This window comes from Xenopus laevis, chromosome 5S (assembly GCF_017654675.1).
Source record: "Xenopus laevis strain J_2021 chromosome 5S, Xenopus_laevis_v10.1, whole genome shotgun sequence".
Lineage (NCBI taxonomy): Eukaryota > Metazoa > Chordata > Amphibia > Anura > Pipidae > Xenopus > Xenopus laevis.
The window spans coordinates 76,510,859-76,525,578 of record NC_054380.1 but is presented as its reverse complement, the minus strand read 5'-3'; the positions used below and the strand labels follow the sequence as shown (position 1 = coordinate 76,525,578).

The 14,720-nt window shown below is 36.8% G+C and overlaps 1 protein-coding gene across 1 annotated transcript; it reads left to right on the top strand.

Annotated features, from left to right (window-relative positions):
- The first annotated feature begins 6,932 nt into the window (after positions 1-6,932).
- Positions 6,933-11,472, top strand: nr0b2.S (nuclear receptor subfamily 0 group B member 2 S homeolog). Its single transcript, XM_018265473.2, has 2 exons — positions 6,933-7,644; positions 10,806-11,472. The coding sequence occupies exons 1-2, from the start codon at positions 7,080-7,082 to the stop codon at positions 11,045-11,047; spliced, it is 807 nt and encodes a 268-aa protein (XP_018120962.1). The 5' UTR covers positions 6,933-7,079; the 3' UTR covers positions 11,048-11,472.
- Positions 11,473-14,720: the final 3,248 nt, after the last annotated feature.

Below are 14,720 nucleotides of genomic sequence, written 5' to 3'. Positions count from 1 at the left end.
ACCAAAATACTCTACTGCAGATAAGTCTACTGTTCTTAGGTTTTGTGTTTTATTTTCTGTCAATAAACCCAAAGTCTGAACCTGCAGGGCAATAAACTGGTAGTACTTGAGCTGAAAGGAAATCATTTTATAACTTCAGTCATTTCAAATGCCAGTCTGTTCTTTATGTCTTTGGGATAACTAAGTGTTGTGTCAATGGGAAACAATGATAAGAGTCAAGGTAACCATGAAATCTTGGAGCACTTTTATAGCTAGCTTGTAAAGGGCACTACAGGTTGTTACTCCTACAGGAGACACTGAAGAAAACTAGTAGCTTATTGAATAAGCATGAATGCAGGAAGAATCTGAGAAATTCATAAAGCCACAGGACATTAACCTACACCTGCACTTTAGTAGGAGTGTAGCATCTTCAATAAGAACCATAAGCTCAAGTACATGTATGTATGTATGGCCTAGCACTTATTGGCAGGAGTTATACAGACTATATATCTTGGATGAAATATTAACAGGTAATAAGCAGAGGTAGAGTAAGAACTTGCTTTGTCTCAAATAACCTGGAGCTGCCAGCTTTTTGTTTACTTCAGTAACTAGCAGCATGCTCATTTTCTCTATAAATTATTACTGGAGCACTATGAGCAGTTCCATGCACCCTGTATTCCTGTAGGTTACATATGTTAGCTGTGGTCCATAGTTTAAGTAGTGACTGGAATTCTATAAAACACTAGGACAATTCCAAGTTGTTTTGTAATATGCATCGTGCTTCACGAGAAAGAACAAAATTGCAAAAGCAGAAATATTGCACATTATATATATAATGCACTGACTCCCAAAATCTGTCAACCACTTTCACCACAATTGCTTGTTGTGGGTCATTTTTTTAAGGGACAGGCAAACAGGGAAGTTGACAAGGGTTCAAAGGACAGAGGGAACCAGTTTACCTACATGCAACTTCAAAACAACATTGTTACATTACTTGCAAGGCTGATTTATCAGTGTTTGAATGTGGGTTTTTACCACGATTTGAGGGGTTTTTTTTTAGCTAAAGCTCACAAACTTAAATTACAACTTCAAATCAAGTTTAAAAAATTTGAATGTAAAACTTTGGCATTTAAAAGATTGCAAGGCCATGCAGAAGTCAGTGGGAGCTGTCCTAAGAAAAATGTAAACTATTAATTCAATTTGAATATTTCATATTTTTTTTGAACTTGTAAACTGACAAAATTGAGATTTTCAAGTATTTTTCCACAATTTTTTTTAAATCGAGCTTTTTGTATACTAATATTTTAATAAATAAGCAAAAATTCATGTTTATTTTTTTAAATGTGAGTTTAGTAGAAACTAGTAAAGTAGTGGAAAAATCCTCTAGAATTACTCAAACTTGAATATTGATAAATAGGCCTCCCAGGGGCTGATTTATTAACGTTTGATCTAAAATATCTGTGATTCAAGTTTTTTTTTTTTTGAGCTACAACCATCTAAAGACTGCAGAATAGAAGGCAATGGGAATTGTCCTAGACAAATTTTAAATTTGTTTTTCAATTCAAGTTTTTTTTCGAGAATTTGTAGACTTATTGAAAATGATGAATAGAATATGAATTTGATGTCTTTAAGGTTTTTTTCATGGGTTTATTCCATCAAGTTTTTCAGATTCTATTTCTTAATAAATAAGCAAACATCTGAGTTTGGTAAAATTCCAGTTTTAGTCAAATTCACAAATTCTAATTTTCCCAATTTCAGAAGAGCAATCCATAGCACCCTAAAATCATTACATCAACAGGTAGATTGGGACATGAAATTTCTAGCTAATAATACAGAAAATATATGATTTAAAATTGTGTTAAACCATCAAAGTTCTAAAAGAAAGCATCAAAATAGACAAAAATAGAAAAACTAATGTCATTTCGGTATTTAAAAAGGGATTATGATCTCAACCTGCCAATTAAAGGTCTGTGTAGTTTGACGTCTGTTGTGGACACGTTGTTTGAAGGTTTGTGAAGGGATTACATTCAATGGTATGTTCTGCAGAATGGAATTATATGTAATATTCAGCATGGCTTAATGAGCAGATTGAACAATTCTTAATAGAGAACTAAATGGAAACTTGTGTTTTATAACTTAAAAGCCAGTTTAATAGTATGTACTTGGCGACAGCAGTCCTTTTACAGCTTGGAAACCTAGTCTAAAAATAGATTTTACAAAACACTAAAGATACCCATGCTGCTTTGTTATGTAATTAATCCATGTATGGAACAATACCCTCCCCCCCCAAAAAAAAATGTGATCTATGCTTTTTCACATATCACTCTGCAAGAATGTAAAATCTTGGTTTAGTATGACACCTTGCCATCAGTGCAGTCGGTCTGCATGGGATCCTTAAAGTAATCCGAGTTTGTTCTTTCTAAAAGTGACTGCACAGCATCTGTAAAGTCCACTTCTTTACCGTGCCGTGCAAAACCAGCATATAAAATTAAAAATGACAGAACCCCTCTAGGAAAACATTTTCATATGCGTAGACTAAAGTACATTCATAGGTGAACACTCTGATTTATAAGGAAATTATTATTTTATGAAAACAGGAGCTGCACAATTTCCCAAACAGCCTGCACAGATTTTTTTTATGAGAGTTTGCTGCAGGTTTCTTCACAGAGACCCAACCTTCGTTCTCAGTGAATTGGACCTAAGTTTGGTTTTATGATCCCTAATGATTGTGCTGTCGTTGCTAAACACCAGGTATAGCTGAATAATGTATGTGGTAGTTAATGTTCCATTTTGCTATTGTTCTACTCTCACCTGCTTAGGGGCAGGTGGTATACTTTAGCAGGCCCTGCTAACTGTATTTGCCTATACTCCTGTTGGAATACTTGAGGTAATGTGGCATTAAGGAAAAACGTATTCACTGGTCTGAAAAATACCTTGAATCCCCAAGGTCCTATTGAGGATAATGCAAAGATACAAAGATTAATAAAAAGGTATATTTTCAGTTTATAACTGCTTGATAAAGCCTTATAGAGGTGAAATGCGTCGCAGCACCCAGGTGGGGTCACTCCTAAGGTTGGATCATCATTTTTGGTGTTTTACCCCTACATGTATGTCGTAAAAATTGTCAGGCTGCCGGTACTTCGTGAACTGTAAAATTCAATACCGTGAAAATCGGTAAACTAGTGGAAATCTGTGTGAGAATTGCGCTCTGCAGTGGAACGCACGCGCTGAAGCGCCATCTTGGATCTTCGTGAAAAGGTACCTGCTAAGTGGAGAGATCGCAAACAGGCTGTCCATCACTGAAAGGATCTGGTGAGATCAATCCAATTACTTTAGGAGGCACTTACAGCTGGAAAAAAAAGAGGGAATGGGGGACGCCACAGTAAACCACTTTTGGAAACTTGCTTCATCCACAGCCTTGTACAATTAGCCTGGTAATACACTGAGAGAACTATTTTGTACCTATCACGGAATTGGAGAACTACAACCCACACCCCACTTAATTTTTCCAAGTTGGAGAACTTTAACCTACAACCTTTCTAATTCACGTAACTGCTACTACATAGTTGGGGAAACCACCTACCATAACCTAGGAGTAAATATTGTATTACAAAATTTTAAATGAGTGACTACACACCTAAAGCATTTTTGACAATTGGATTTATGTAATTTTACTGACTACTTATTTATTGTAAGTGCAATTAGCTTTAAACCCTTTTAAAAATAAAGGTAAATTACACTATGTGCTCTGTCCCAGGTTTTTAATGTCTTTACACAAAAAGAAATACCCTGGAGTTGATACTGATAAGCTGTTTTGAAATCAGAATCTTGTAAATTGTTTGAAGAAAGCACCATAACACCTTGCTTTAATTCATTGTACCTTTTGAAGAAAGCACCATAAGCACCTTGTTTTATTTCATTTTATTTTTTAAAGCACTATAGCACTTTAGGACACACAGAAAAAATTGTGCACAAACTGTCTATGGTTTTAGACACACATAGAATTGGGTTGCAACACCCTGGTGTTTGTACTGATTATTAACATTATTGCGCTAGGTTCTGTTATTCGTTTTGTTTTTTTCCATAGCCTGTGGTGCTAATCTATATTTTTTATCTTGATTGGGTGATTCAGTGGAGGAACTGTGAAAAAAGATCTGAGGGTTTACCTTCCCTTTAATCTTGAAAATTGTATTTGTTTTGCAATTTTAAGGGTTGGGGCAAACAAGCAGATTCGGTGAGATTTAGTCGCCTGGTGACTAATCGCCTCTTCTGCGTGGCGACAGTCTCCCCGAACTGCCTTCCGTCTGCTTGAATGAAGAATCGCTAATACTCTCGCGGCGCTTCAATCTCTGAAGTCGCCCAAAGTTTCGTTGTAAATTCAACTTCAGGTGACTTCGGAAATCGAAGCGCCGCGAGTGCATTAGCGCAGGCGATCCTTTATTCAAGCATACTGAAGGCAGACAAAAGGCAGTTCGGGGAGATCGGGGGACTAAGTCTCCCCGAATCTGCTCGTCTACCCCAACCCTAACTTTGTTACACGTTTGTAACTGGTCAGAATCTGCAACGACATCACCATAGATGAGATGTCAGATACAAGAACATTAAATCTTAAACTTAATTTTATAAACACAGTACAGTAAAAAAAAAAAATCATTGAAAAACTCCTAATCTGTGGTTTGCTGTCTGGAAACACCTGAACTGAAAAAGTGTTTGGAAGGTGTACAGGCCTTTGAACAACACATTCAGCACATGATCAACGACCTTTAGCAAGTATTAAACAAAGTGATACGAATGGACTGAAGAGGTTATTTTTAGTTTCAGAGGCTACAGTGTCTTTTCATGTAGGAGTGTGTAATCATGCTGATATAGCAAACTGCAGGAAAAGCATTTTTAAAATCTTTATTGCAACACAGATTGATATGTCATCTTGTTTGTTTAACTGAGCTATCCCAAAATTTTAGTCACTGTTGCAATAAAGATTTTTAAAAATTTCTGGTTTCCCCGGTGTTTACTATATCAGGTCATTTGGAAATCGAAATGGAATATTCCTGTCCAGTGAGCACTGGTACTTCCAGACAGCTGAGTGATGTGTACATGACCAAGTCTTCTCAGAAAAAGTTTTGGTTTTAAACAGATGGTGATCAACTAAGGGTTAATTCACTGATAGAAAGACTGATAGAATGACTTGAGGGGAAAATACACAGTGGCCTAAAATAGAATGTGGATGGGAAGCACTTTGCCACATTGCAGAGGAAAATGCTTCGTTAAATGATATGAGACACGGGAGATTAAAGAAATAGAAATCCACAATGGGATCTAGTTTCCATTGGTACAGTATTGTGGGCATGGCCACCATTAGAAATCAAAATTTTCTGGGCAACCTGGGCCACCCCCAACACAGCCCCCAAGCCCCAACCCAGATCCCACCCACGCCACAGTTAAAAGACAACACAGACATCAGAGTAATTGATGGTCAGGGCCCCCTTATAAGTTAAAAAAAACAAAACGGTGGAGTCAGGGCCGCCATAAAAGTTTTTTTTAAAAACATTGGTGGTCAGGGTCCCCCTACAAGTTAAAAAAATAATTGGTGACCAAGGCCCACCTATAAGTTAAAAAAAACCCATTGCACCAGGGCCCCCCATAAAAGTTTTTTTTTTAAAAAACAGTGGCACCAGGTCCCCCATAAAAGTTTTTTTTTTTTTTTTAAAAACATTGGCACCAGGGCCCCCTATAAAAATTGTAAAAAATCATTGGTGGTCAAGCCCCCCCCCATAAGTTAAAAAAAATAATGTTGGCACCAGGGCCCCCCATATAAGTTAAAAAAAAAAAAAAAAAACATTGGCGACAAGGAATGTTGTTTTGAAAAACATTGGCGGCAGGGGCCTATAGAGTATTAAAATAATATATTTGTGGCCACGGGTTTAATAAAGTAAAAAAAAACAAAAAAAAACATTGGTGTTCAGTGGAACTGAACTCTTGGCTTCAGGACTTTAACTTAGGCTACTTTCGCGGCTTAGGGACTTCAACTTTGGCCCCTTTCATGGCTTCAGGTTTTTTCGGGGCTTTTGGGACTTCAACATAGGCTCCTTTCGTTGCTTTGGGTCTTTTCGGGACTTCAACTTCAGCTCCTTTCGTGGCTTTGGTGTTTTTGTGGCTTCCGGACTTCAACTCTTCGGCTCTTCGGGACTTCTGCACATTTGGCAGGATTTTGGCGCTATCAAGGGGGGCCTGGCTATTTTGAAAAGTGCAGCACAGCTGGGCCCCCTTTAGGACTGGGCCCAGTACAACAGTACCCCCTGTGCCACCCTGATGGTGGCATTGGTTATGGGTAGCATATTGCTTTTAGCACATGGCGACCTTCCATGTAAATGTAATGATTGCTGGCAAACCGGATAGTTTTTAGATTGGATTGTTAGAGAGTCTGCCAAAAACCCCTCTAAGAAGCTCATACAAGAAATTGTAGTAAGGCAAAGTTGGCCAGAATGAGTTAGGGTACTATCAGCATACCATTCTGTGTATGGACTTTATTTTTCATACTTAAGCTCTTGTGGGCATGGTCCTTTTTACCTAGACTTGAATACAATTAAGATTCAGCTTTAAGGTTCCTTTATCTGTTTACATTATAAGTAAATTTACATATTATGTGATATAAAGACTTTTTTTTGTTCTTTGGAAATAGCTGCTAAATTCCACCCTTATGTACATTACATTTTTTCACTGTTTTTTTATGCTAAAACCATAGAATTGTCTCTGTAAATCTATCACAGTTGGCAGCTTGGTAAGTGTCCTTGATATCATGGCACTGCTTTCCACCATATCATAGTGACAGGGAACGGTAAACAACACTTTACTCATTGTTCAGTTCCTATCTGTAACCAGCTCCCTCATTCAGATAATTTTAGCTCATTTAGATACCGTGGGTTAAACCACGCCTTGCTTAGTTGTGAATGAAAACAGTCTAGTAGGAATAAAGTTCAAGGGAATTTTAGCACACGCAGTCACATTACTGTTCTGCTTGCTCAGTGTATAAAAGATCACATCACCTACTAGTTTGGCAGAACTGCTGATTTTCTTTATGTGGGAGACACTGTATATAGGAAATGGCTTGCATATCTGAACAGTTGGGAAAATGTCACTGTAACAGAGATCCAGTCAACAGTATTCTTTTTCAAATGCTCAACAAAGGGATTCATGCAGACACTACCAGCCCAAATGAGTATCGCAACCACATCTGTTCCTTGGTCAGAGAATGCCCTTGTGAAGACAACAGAAGAGTTTCTCTGAAGAACCCTGAAGTGACTTGCAAGAAAGCATCAGAAGTACTACTTAAAACTGTCGCATTCATTAGAAACGTACCATCCTTCTATCAGCTGCCTCAAGAGGATCAGATTCTTCTTGTACAGAACTGCTGGGCTCCACTTTTTGCTTTGGGTCTCGCTCAGGAAAGAGTGGATTTTGAACTACAAGAACATTCTGTTCCCAGTCTATTGAAAAAAATTCTCCTAAATCAGTATGTAAATGTCAGTGACATCTCACTAAGATCTGATAGAGGAGTTCCATCAATAGAAGTTCAAAGAATTCAGCGTTTTTTATACAAACTGTGGAACTTAGACATCAGCACAAAGGAATATGCCTATCTCAAAGGGATGCTTCTGTTCAACCCAGGTAAGATGTTTGATAGCTTTTATTGCAAACTTAAAATAATACTTGAAGGGATGTTTAGAAAACCACTGTCACCACAGTTTATCCTTTTTTTTAAAGTTGCCCCCATCCTCTATAACCCTACTTGCTCTATTAATTTGTCCATGAACTCAGCGTTATATAAATATATATTATATAAGCATTATACATATTATATAAATAGCAGTATATATAAAAATTCCAAAATGAGTAGGTGCACACCAAGGGGCAGATTTACATATGGTCGAATATCGAGGGTTAATTAACCCTCGATATTTGACTGCCGAAAAATCGAACGATTCGAATGATTTTAATCAATCGATCGAACGATTTTTCTACGACCAAAAAAACCTTAGAAAGCCTATGGGGACCTTCCCCATGCCAATTTATATATGCACCAATATGAACAGCGATATATCATGCCAAATTTCTTGATATACTCATCTTCTTTCGCTGTTTTATTAAAGATATGATCATGTTATAGTGTGGCACTGAGGCTCAGTTTATTGATATGGTGAATGAGTGGTAGTGATTGATAGCCCAGTGATGTTTACTTTTGATATTAATCCACACAAAATTAACTTTTTGGATTGGCATAGGAACGCAGCACCCTTTGCCGGATAAATATATACAGTATGAGGTCATGGAGTTATTTTATAATTGACTACATACAACTTACATCATTTTTAGGAGCTGTAATGTCACTAAAACTGTGTCAGTTTACTAAAATACAAAGTGCTTATTGGTAATAAAAGCTTTTGTAAGAAGGACCTCCTGATCCTATTTTTATTCTGTACCCATGTTTGTTAAATCATTGTTTCTGCATAACCTGCTGATGTTTATCTCATTCATTTATATAATGAGCTGTCCAACTGGCTTTAGGTTTAGGTCTAGTCTTTCAGTAGTTTGGTCAAGCCACTGTATTTAACTATAATTGACTAGGTTTTAGAGGAAAATGTAACATTGTAAAGGGGAAGTATCACGAAAATTTTATATAAACTTCATCTCATAGAGATGATAAACTTTTCCATGAGATAAACTATAATCAATTGAAAATTCTGTACCTATTTCTGAAGTAATCAAATTACTTCTCATGATCCTCCACTCAGAATTTTGTCTACATAATCTTATATTGATTATATTTATAAGGATTCTTAGTGCATATTACATTTTCATTTTACATTTTAATTTTCGTGAGCCATCATTTTTTTTAAGGCTTCTGTGTGCTTTTGTTTTTTTCTCTCACTGTACACATTTTTGTATTACTGGAAGCACAAATTTCTTTATACATTATTTTATTTGGCTCCCCAAAAATATTATGAATAATGGAAATAGCACGCATGGTTTATGAGGCTTGGGAAAGTTGTCTGAATGGCTACTTAAATATGATTTTATTGATATTGTTACTTTTTATTGCTTATCTTCCTATTAAGTCCCTCACCTATTTATCTTCCAGTCTCTCATTCAAACCACTGCCTGTGGTTGCTAGGGTAAATTATAAAATAAACTGAAGAGCTAATTAGCAATAAGCTAAATAACTGGAAACCCACAAATAAATTAGACCAATTGCAAACTGTCTCAGAACATCAAAGTATAAATCATACTAAAAGTTAATTTAAAGATGAAATACCCCTTTAATGGAACTTGACTTCAGCTGTATGATTGAGTCTACAATGCATTCACTAACTGAAGACTCTCCAAGTCTTTGCCTCACTCTCTGGAAGCACACCCTGGCTGTACAGGGATAAACAGATCCCTTTAAAATTAGCTTACGTCACACTGGGTGACTAGTGCATAATCAGTTTATTTGTATAATCACCTTGAGAAACTGCAAGTGAAGGAGACTGGTAGAGCCAGGAGTTTCTTTTTTTATCTGGGTTCAGCAGGAGCATAGTCATAAAATAAATTTAGTTTATTGTATGGAGCTTCCTATCATGCTTACTGATAATGCAGCCTGATTTCTCTTTGTATGTATCCTCTTTTAGAAAGTGAGCTGTCTGATGTTACTTTCATGTCTACGTGCAGTTTAAAGCATCAAGCAGGATACTAATATTAATATTAATTACTCCTACCTTTTATATTCATCACAATGAATTAGGGTAAGGTCACACTGGGAGATTCAGTTGTCCGGCAACTATTTGCCACTTCTTTGGGGCGACTAATCTTCCCGAATTGCTTCCCCCTGTCTTCCACCTGCTAGAATGAAAAATCACCTGCGGCATGGCACTCGCAGCGCTTCGTTTTCCGAAGTTACCTGAAGTTGCCTCACGAGGAAACTCGTGAAGCAACTAAATCTCCCCGAATCTCCTTACCCTTAACCTAGCCCTGTGTTTTATTATCAGTAACTTTTATATAATTATATAAATTAAGGAAACGTTTTATTGTTCAGTGGAGAGTAAAGCAAACGAGATGCCATTTAGTATCCAACAACCATTTAAAAGCCTAATTACAGCCTAAGTTATTAGAAAGTATGGAATATTTTCCCTTTACTTTTCCATTCCCAATACAAAGCTATTTACAATTTCACTACAAGAAAAGAATAGTTCATGCAATATTTTAATTTAGATACAATAATAAAAAGAAACAATTATGCCGTGTATTAAAGTCCAAAAATATTCTGGTTTGTGTGTTAACGTAACTAGATTTGCTAAAAAGTCCAGTATACAATTAAGAATAGGTATGGTTATTCAGAATTCTTGGGCCTGTTTTTTGCAGATTAAGGGGTTTTAACATAATTTGGACCTCCATGCCTTAAATATAGCAAAAAATGTTTTAAACATTAATTAAACCCAGTAGGATTGTTTTGCCTCCAATAAGAGTTAATTATAATAGAGTTAGGATCAAGTACAAGGTACTGTTTTATTATAGAGAAAAGGAGAACATGTGAATTTTTTGATTAAATTGTCTATGGTAACAAGTCTATGAGAGATGGCCATCCCCTAATTTGGCGCTTTCTTGATAATGGGTTTCTGGATAATGGATCCCATACCAGTACTGCATTTCCGCCATTACATTGGCTGCAAATCATCGTTGTCTACTTAATTATGACATACTATTAAAACTTTGCTTACCCAATTATTTATTTTTTATTTTATTGTAATGGTTAAATAACACAACTCACTAACGATTGTCTTATTGTTTTTCAGATATTAGTGGTATGACTTTCCCTCACTATGTTCACACTCTGCAGCTGGAAGCCCAGCACACACTACTGGAATTCACTTCAATGATTCACAGCCAGAGCCTTTCTCGCTTCAACAATATGCTCCAAGCAGTCGACACTGTAAAAGAAGTTAACCCCTCAGTTATCACAAAACTTTTTTTCAGTCCTATTTCTGGAGAGATAAATGTGGAAGAACTGTTGCTGGAAACGTTATTTATGAAATAGAACATCCTACAGTTGATATTATGTATAAATGTCTCCAGAATTGCAAAAACGACTTATATTTTGAGAAATGGAAGCCCTAATTACTTCAATAACTTTCAATATCTCTTGAAAGGGAACACTGTAATGAAAGCTGTCCTTAATGCTCCTTGAGAGTTTACATACAGTGAAACAGCACTCCAAGAATGATACTGTGACATCACTCAATGTGTTAACAAAATTGCATTCACATAGGAAGTAATGCTTTCTGCACAGTGGGCACAGCTATCATAATTACATCTTAATGTTTGTCATTATATACAGACTACATGAATGGAAACTATAAATAAACTAAAGTGCAAGTGCTCCTTTATGAAATGCAGTATTTCATGCATTGGATTTATACCATTTAAAATCCATGTTGTTATTTTCACTAGTTCCTAGTGAGATTCCTAGTTTATTTTACATAAAACATGCAATAGCAGACCCTAGATTCCTCTCCTGTCAAACATTTGATAAAAGTACTCAATAAAAGGCAAAATCTAGAAAGTGAAATAAGCACAAAACTGGAACAAAGGCTGAGAAGTAACACACATGTGGACCTACCTAATTAGCAAAAATCGTAAAACAGTTTGCAAACAATCAAGTGACAGGTATTTTATCATGTGACTTATGCCACAAAAATGCAGTTATCACTCAAAGATGAAGACATCCATATTGATAGTAATGCATACCTCCCAACTGTCCTGTTTTTTGTGGCACAGTCCCGATTTTGAAAGCTCAACCTGCAGTCCCGGGTTTGTTACTAAAAATGTCCCGACTTTCTCTTTGATCTCCTGCACTGAACAGCTAGAAAAATATACAAAATTTCTAACTTAATTGGCTTTTGGCAGAGAGCCCAGAATAGATACTTGGATACTTTTGTAACAATTTAAGATAAGCAAAGAAAGAATTATAACAATTTAAAATAAGCAGGTCTCTTGGGATAACTGAAACTTGCCTAAGGCATAGAGGATAGTGATTTGCGGGTCAAGTAAAACCCGACCCTAACCTGCCCTCCTTCCACCTGCCCATGCCCGATTTCAGGCTTCCATTTTTAGACCCGCCGCTGATGTCATAAAAGGGGTGGGGCAAGCAGGCAAATGTCTTTAAGAAATGAAGCCGGAAGCTGACAGTGCAAGGTGGCGAGGAGAGCAGGAAGAAGAAATGGCGGGTCCCGCGGGTATCGGGCCGGCCCACACATCACTAATAGAAGAAGGGCAGACAATATTTGGTTGACAGCTGAGATTTTTTAAATGAGCTTACAGCTATGAATGCTTTTATAAAAAATAGAAATTGGATTTCATGTTAAATTTGAAGAGAACTTTTCAAATTGTGTGTCTGGGTGACAGGTCCATTTTAAGGGCCTGGAAACACATGCGGTTTACGGTGCAGAAACGTGGGGCGGTTTTTAAAAAAGCCGACTGCCATGTAAATACAATAACCTAGTGTACCATTGCCTAAGCTTGAAACAGCTTAATGTTTACAGCTTTTTTTAAAAACCATGCCGTGTTTCTGCGCGATAAAACCGCATGTGTGTCCATGCTCTAAAGGGCAATTCACCTTCATTGGCAAAACTGTAATAACACATAAAAACCACAGAAATGTGTTCAAACTTTAATAACCTGCCACATTTTTTAAAATGGACATGGTTATTTGGGGGGTGGGCACAAACATGGCATGGTCAAAAATGCCTGTCCAAAATTCCAGACATTTTAATTTGTGCCACTTTTTGTGAGAAGCCTGCAGCATTCACAATATTCCATGTATTTTTGCCATAATAGTGCATTACTGAAAATGCACAACCTACTATAAGGAGATAAAGTGATATTCCTTAGTGAGGAGCTTTATTAGATACCAGCAAAAACAAGAAAACAGTGCCATTTGTTATCATTCATAAAATGCATAAATTGTTCACACAAAAATTACCTAGCATTTATGATTTCTTTAAACTTTATAAGTTGTTTAGGTTTGCTTATTCACAGTGAAAACACAGATGTTTATTATTAAAAATGTTATCATTTGAACATTTAGGAATTTGTGTGTAAGAGGGAAGATACTTGCCAGGAGCGAATACAAAAAAAGACACTTCAGTTTCACTTCAGACAATTTTGATATAAAGTGAGATGTCAATCTCTCTCTTGGTTAAATGAATGTGTAGCACTTAAAATAAACATGGGTTGACTGTTTAAATTTGATATTTATTTATTTTTGCAAATAGTTATTTTCTGTGATGGAAAAAAATAAATGTATTCATTCAAGTTACTTGATATATTTGTCATTTTTCTGCTTATTCTGCTATTTCATAAAGTATATTAAATATGTGATATTTTATACCGTCTATAGATTAAAAACTAAACGATTTTCACAATTTATCAATGTGTATCTTTTTCTCCAGAGATGGAAATGAAAAGGGGGAAATGATCTCAATCATCAAAAAAAGCTAAACTTTCTGGGACATGGGAATATACTTACTGTATTTGCTTATGGAACTATGCAACGATGAGTGTCCAGAAGTGCAACACTCAAAGAGAGCCCTGTATTTGCTGCCTGATCAAGAGATGTGTTAGATAGTAGGCTCACTATTGCCAGTGTGCACTGTACCTTGCCCTTTTATACCAGGAAACTGATGCATAGAATTTGTAACGATTAATGTAATTGGCACAATAGCTTTTCCCCTAATATACCCTTTCCCCAGCCGACTTCTAATACAAATGCGTATGCTCTTTGAGAGCCATTCACTCTCAAACAGAATATATAAATTGATAGAATAAAAGAAAATGACAGGTTGGAAATGGTGATCATAAAGCATTAGGGGAATAATTACAGCTTATTCTGCTCTTGTTCAAGATCATAATTTAACTCTATTCTGACTTTTCAAGGGTCAACATCATGTTCTGGCAGTGCTCTTCACAGTGGGATCTACTGCTATTTTACTTACTTCTGAGATATTTTTAGCAGTGGAGAAATGGAGCTAAAATGGGCTTTGAATTTAGCCATCAGTAGTGGTATGGAGACCCCAGCAACAAGTAAGGACATTTTTAGGCTAGATTTTCCACACAAAATTCTACACGGTATCCCTGAGCCAGTTCCTTGTACAATACCCCAGAACACATGGCAATATCAATGGAGGGTCAGTTTCAAGAACAATACCAGACCACATGCAGCAGTACCTGTATAGCAGGAGGACTGGACAGCAAGAGGCCTGGATAGTAGGAGAGGGAAAGATAAGGGTCAGGCTTGGTAGACGAGATTCAGACTGGGAAAAAAAAAGAAAGGGCAAGGTGCAAAGTAAGGTCAAGACAAGGTCAGGGTTGGAGGGATGAGCAGAGCAAGATTTAGAATAGCGAGGAAGGCAGGGCAAGGTCAAGGAAGGTTAAAGCAAGGCAAGATAATGGTCAAAACCGGACTGGAACCGGAGTAGGAACAGGCAAGGCAAGGTTTAAATCAAGACAGGATATGAGAAAGGCAAGGTAACAAGGCAAGTTTCAGAGTAAAGGCAGGACAAGGCAGAAAAGTAAGCTAGCTAGAACAGGAACCTTAGCTAGGGACAATATTACATTGCTATTTTAGGTAATGCTCAGGCAAGGAGTGTGAGGTGGGCTGGCCTTAAATAGGGCAGAGTCCGCCCTGATTGGCTGACTCCAAACCACCAATC

What these genes read in the sequence shown, in the direction of transcription:
- nr0b2.S (XM_018265473.2), top strand. Translation starts at nt 7,080, where the DNA reads ATGGCTTGCATATCTGAACAGTTGGGAAAATGTCACTGTAACAGAGAT. An exon ending in GATGCTTCTGTTCAACCCAG is followed by an intron (nt 7,645 to 10,805) that starts GTAAGATGTTTG and finishes ATTGTTTTTCAG; the next exon opens with ATATTAGTGGTATGACTTTC.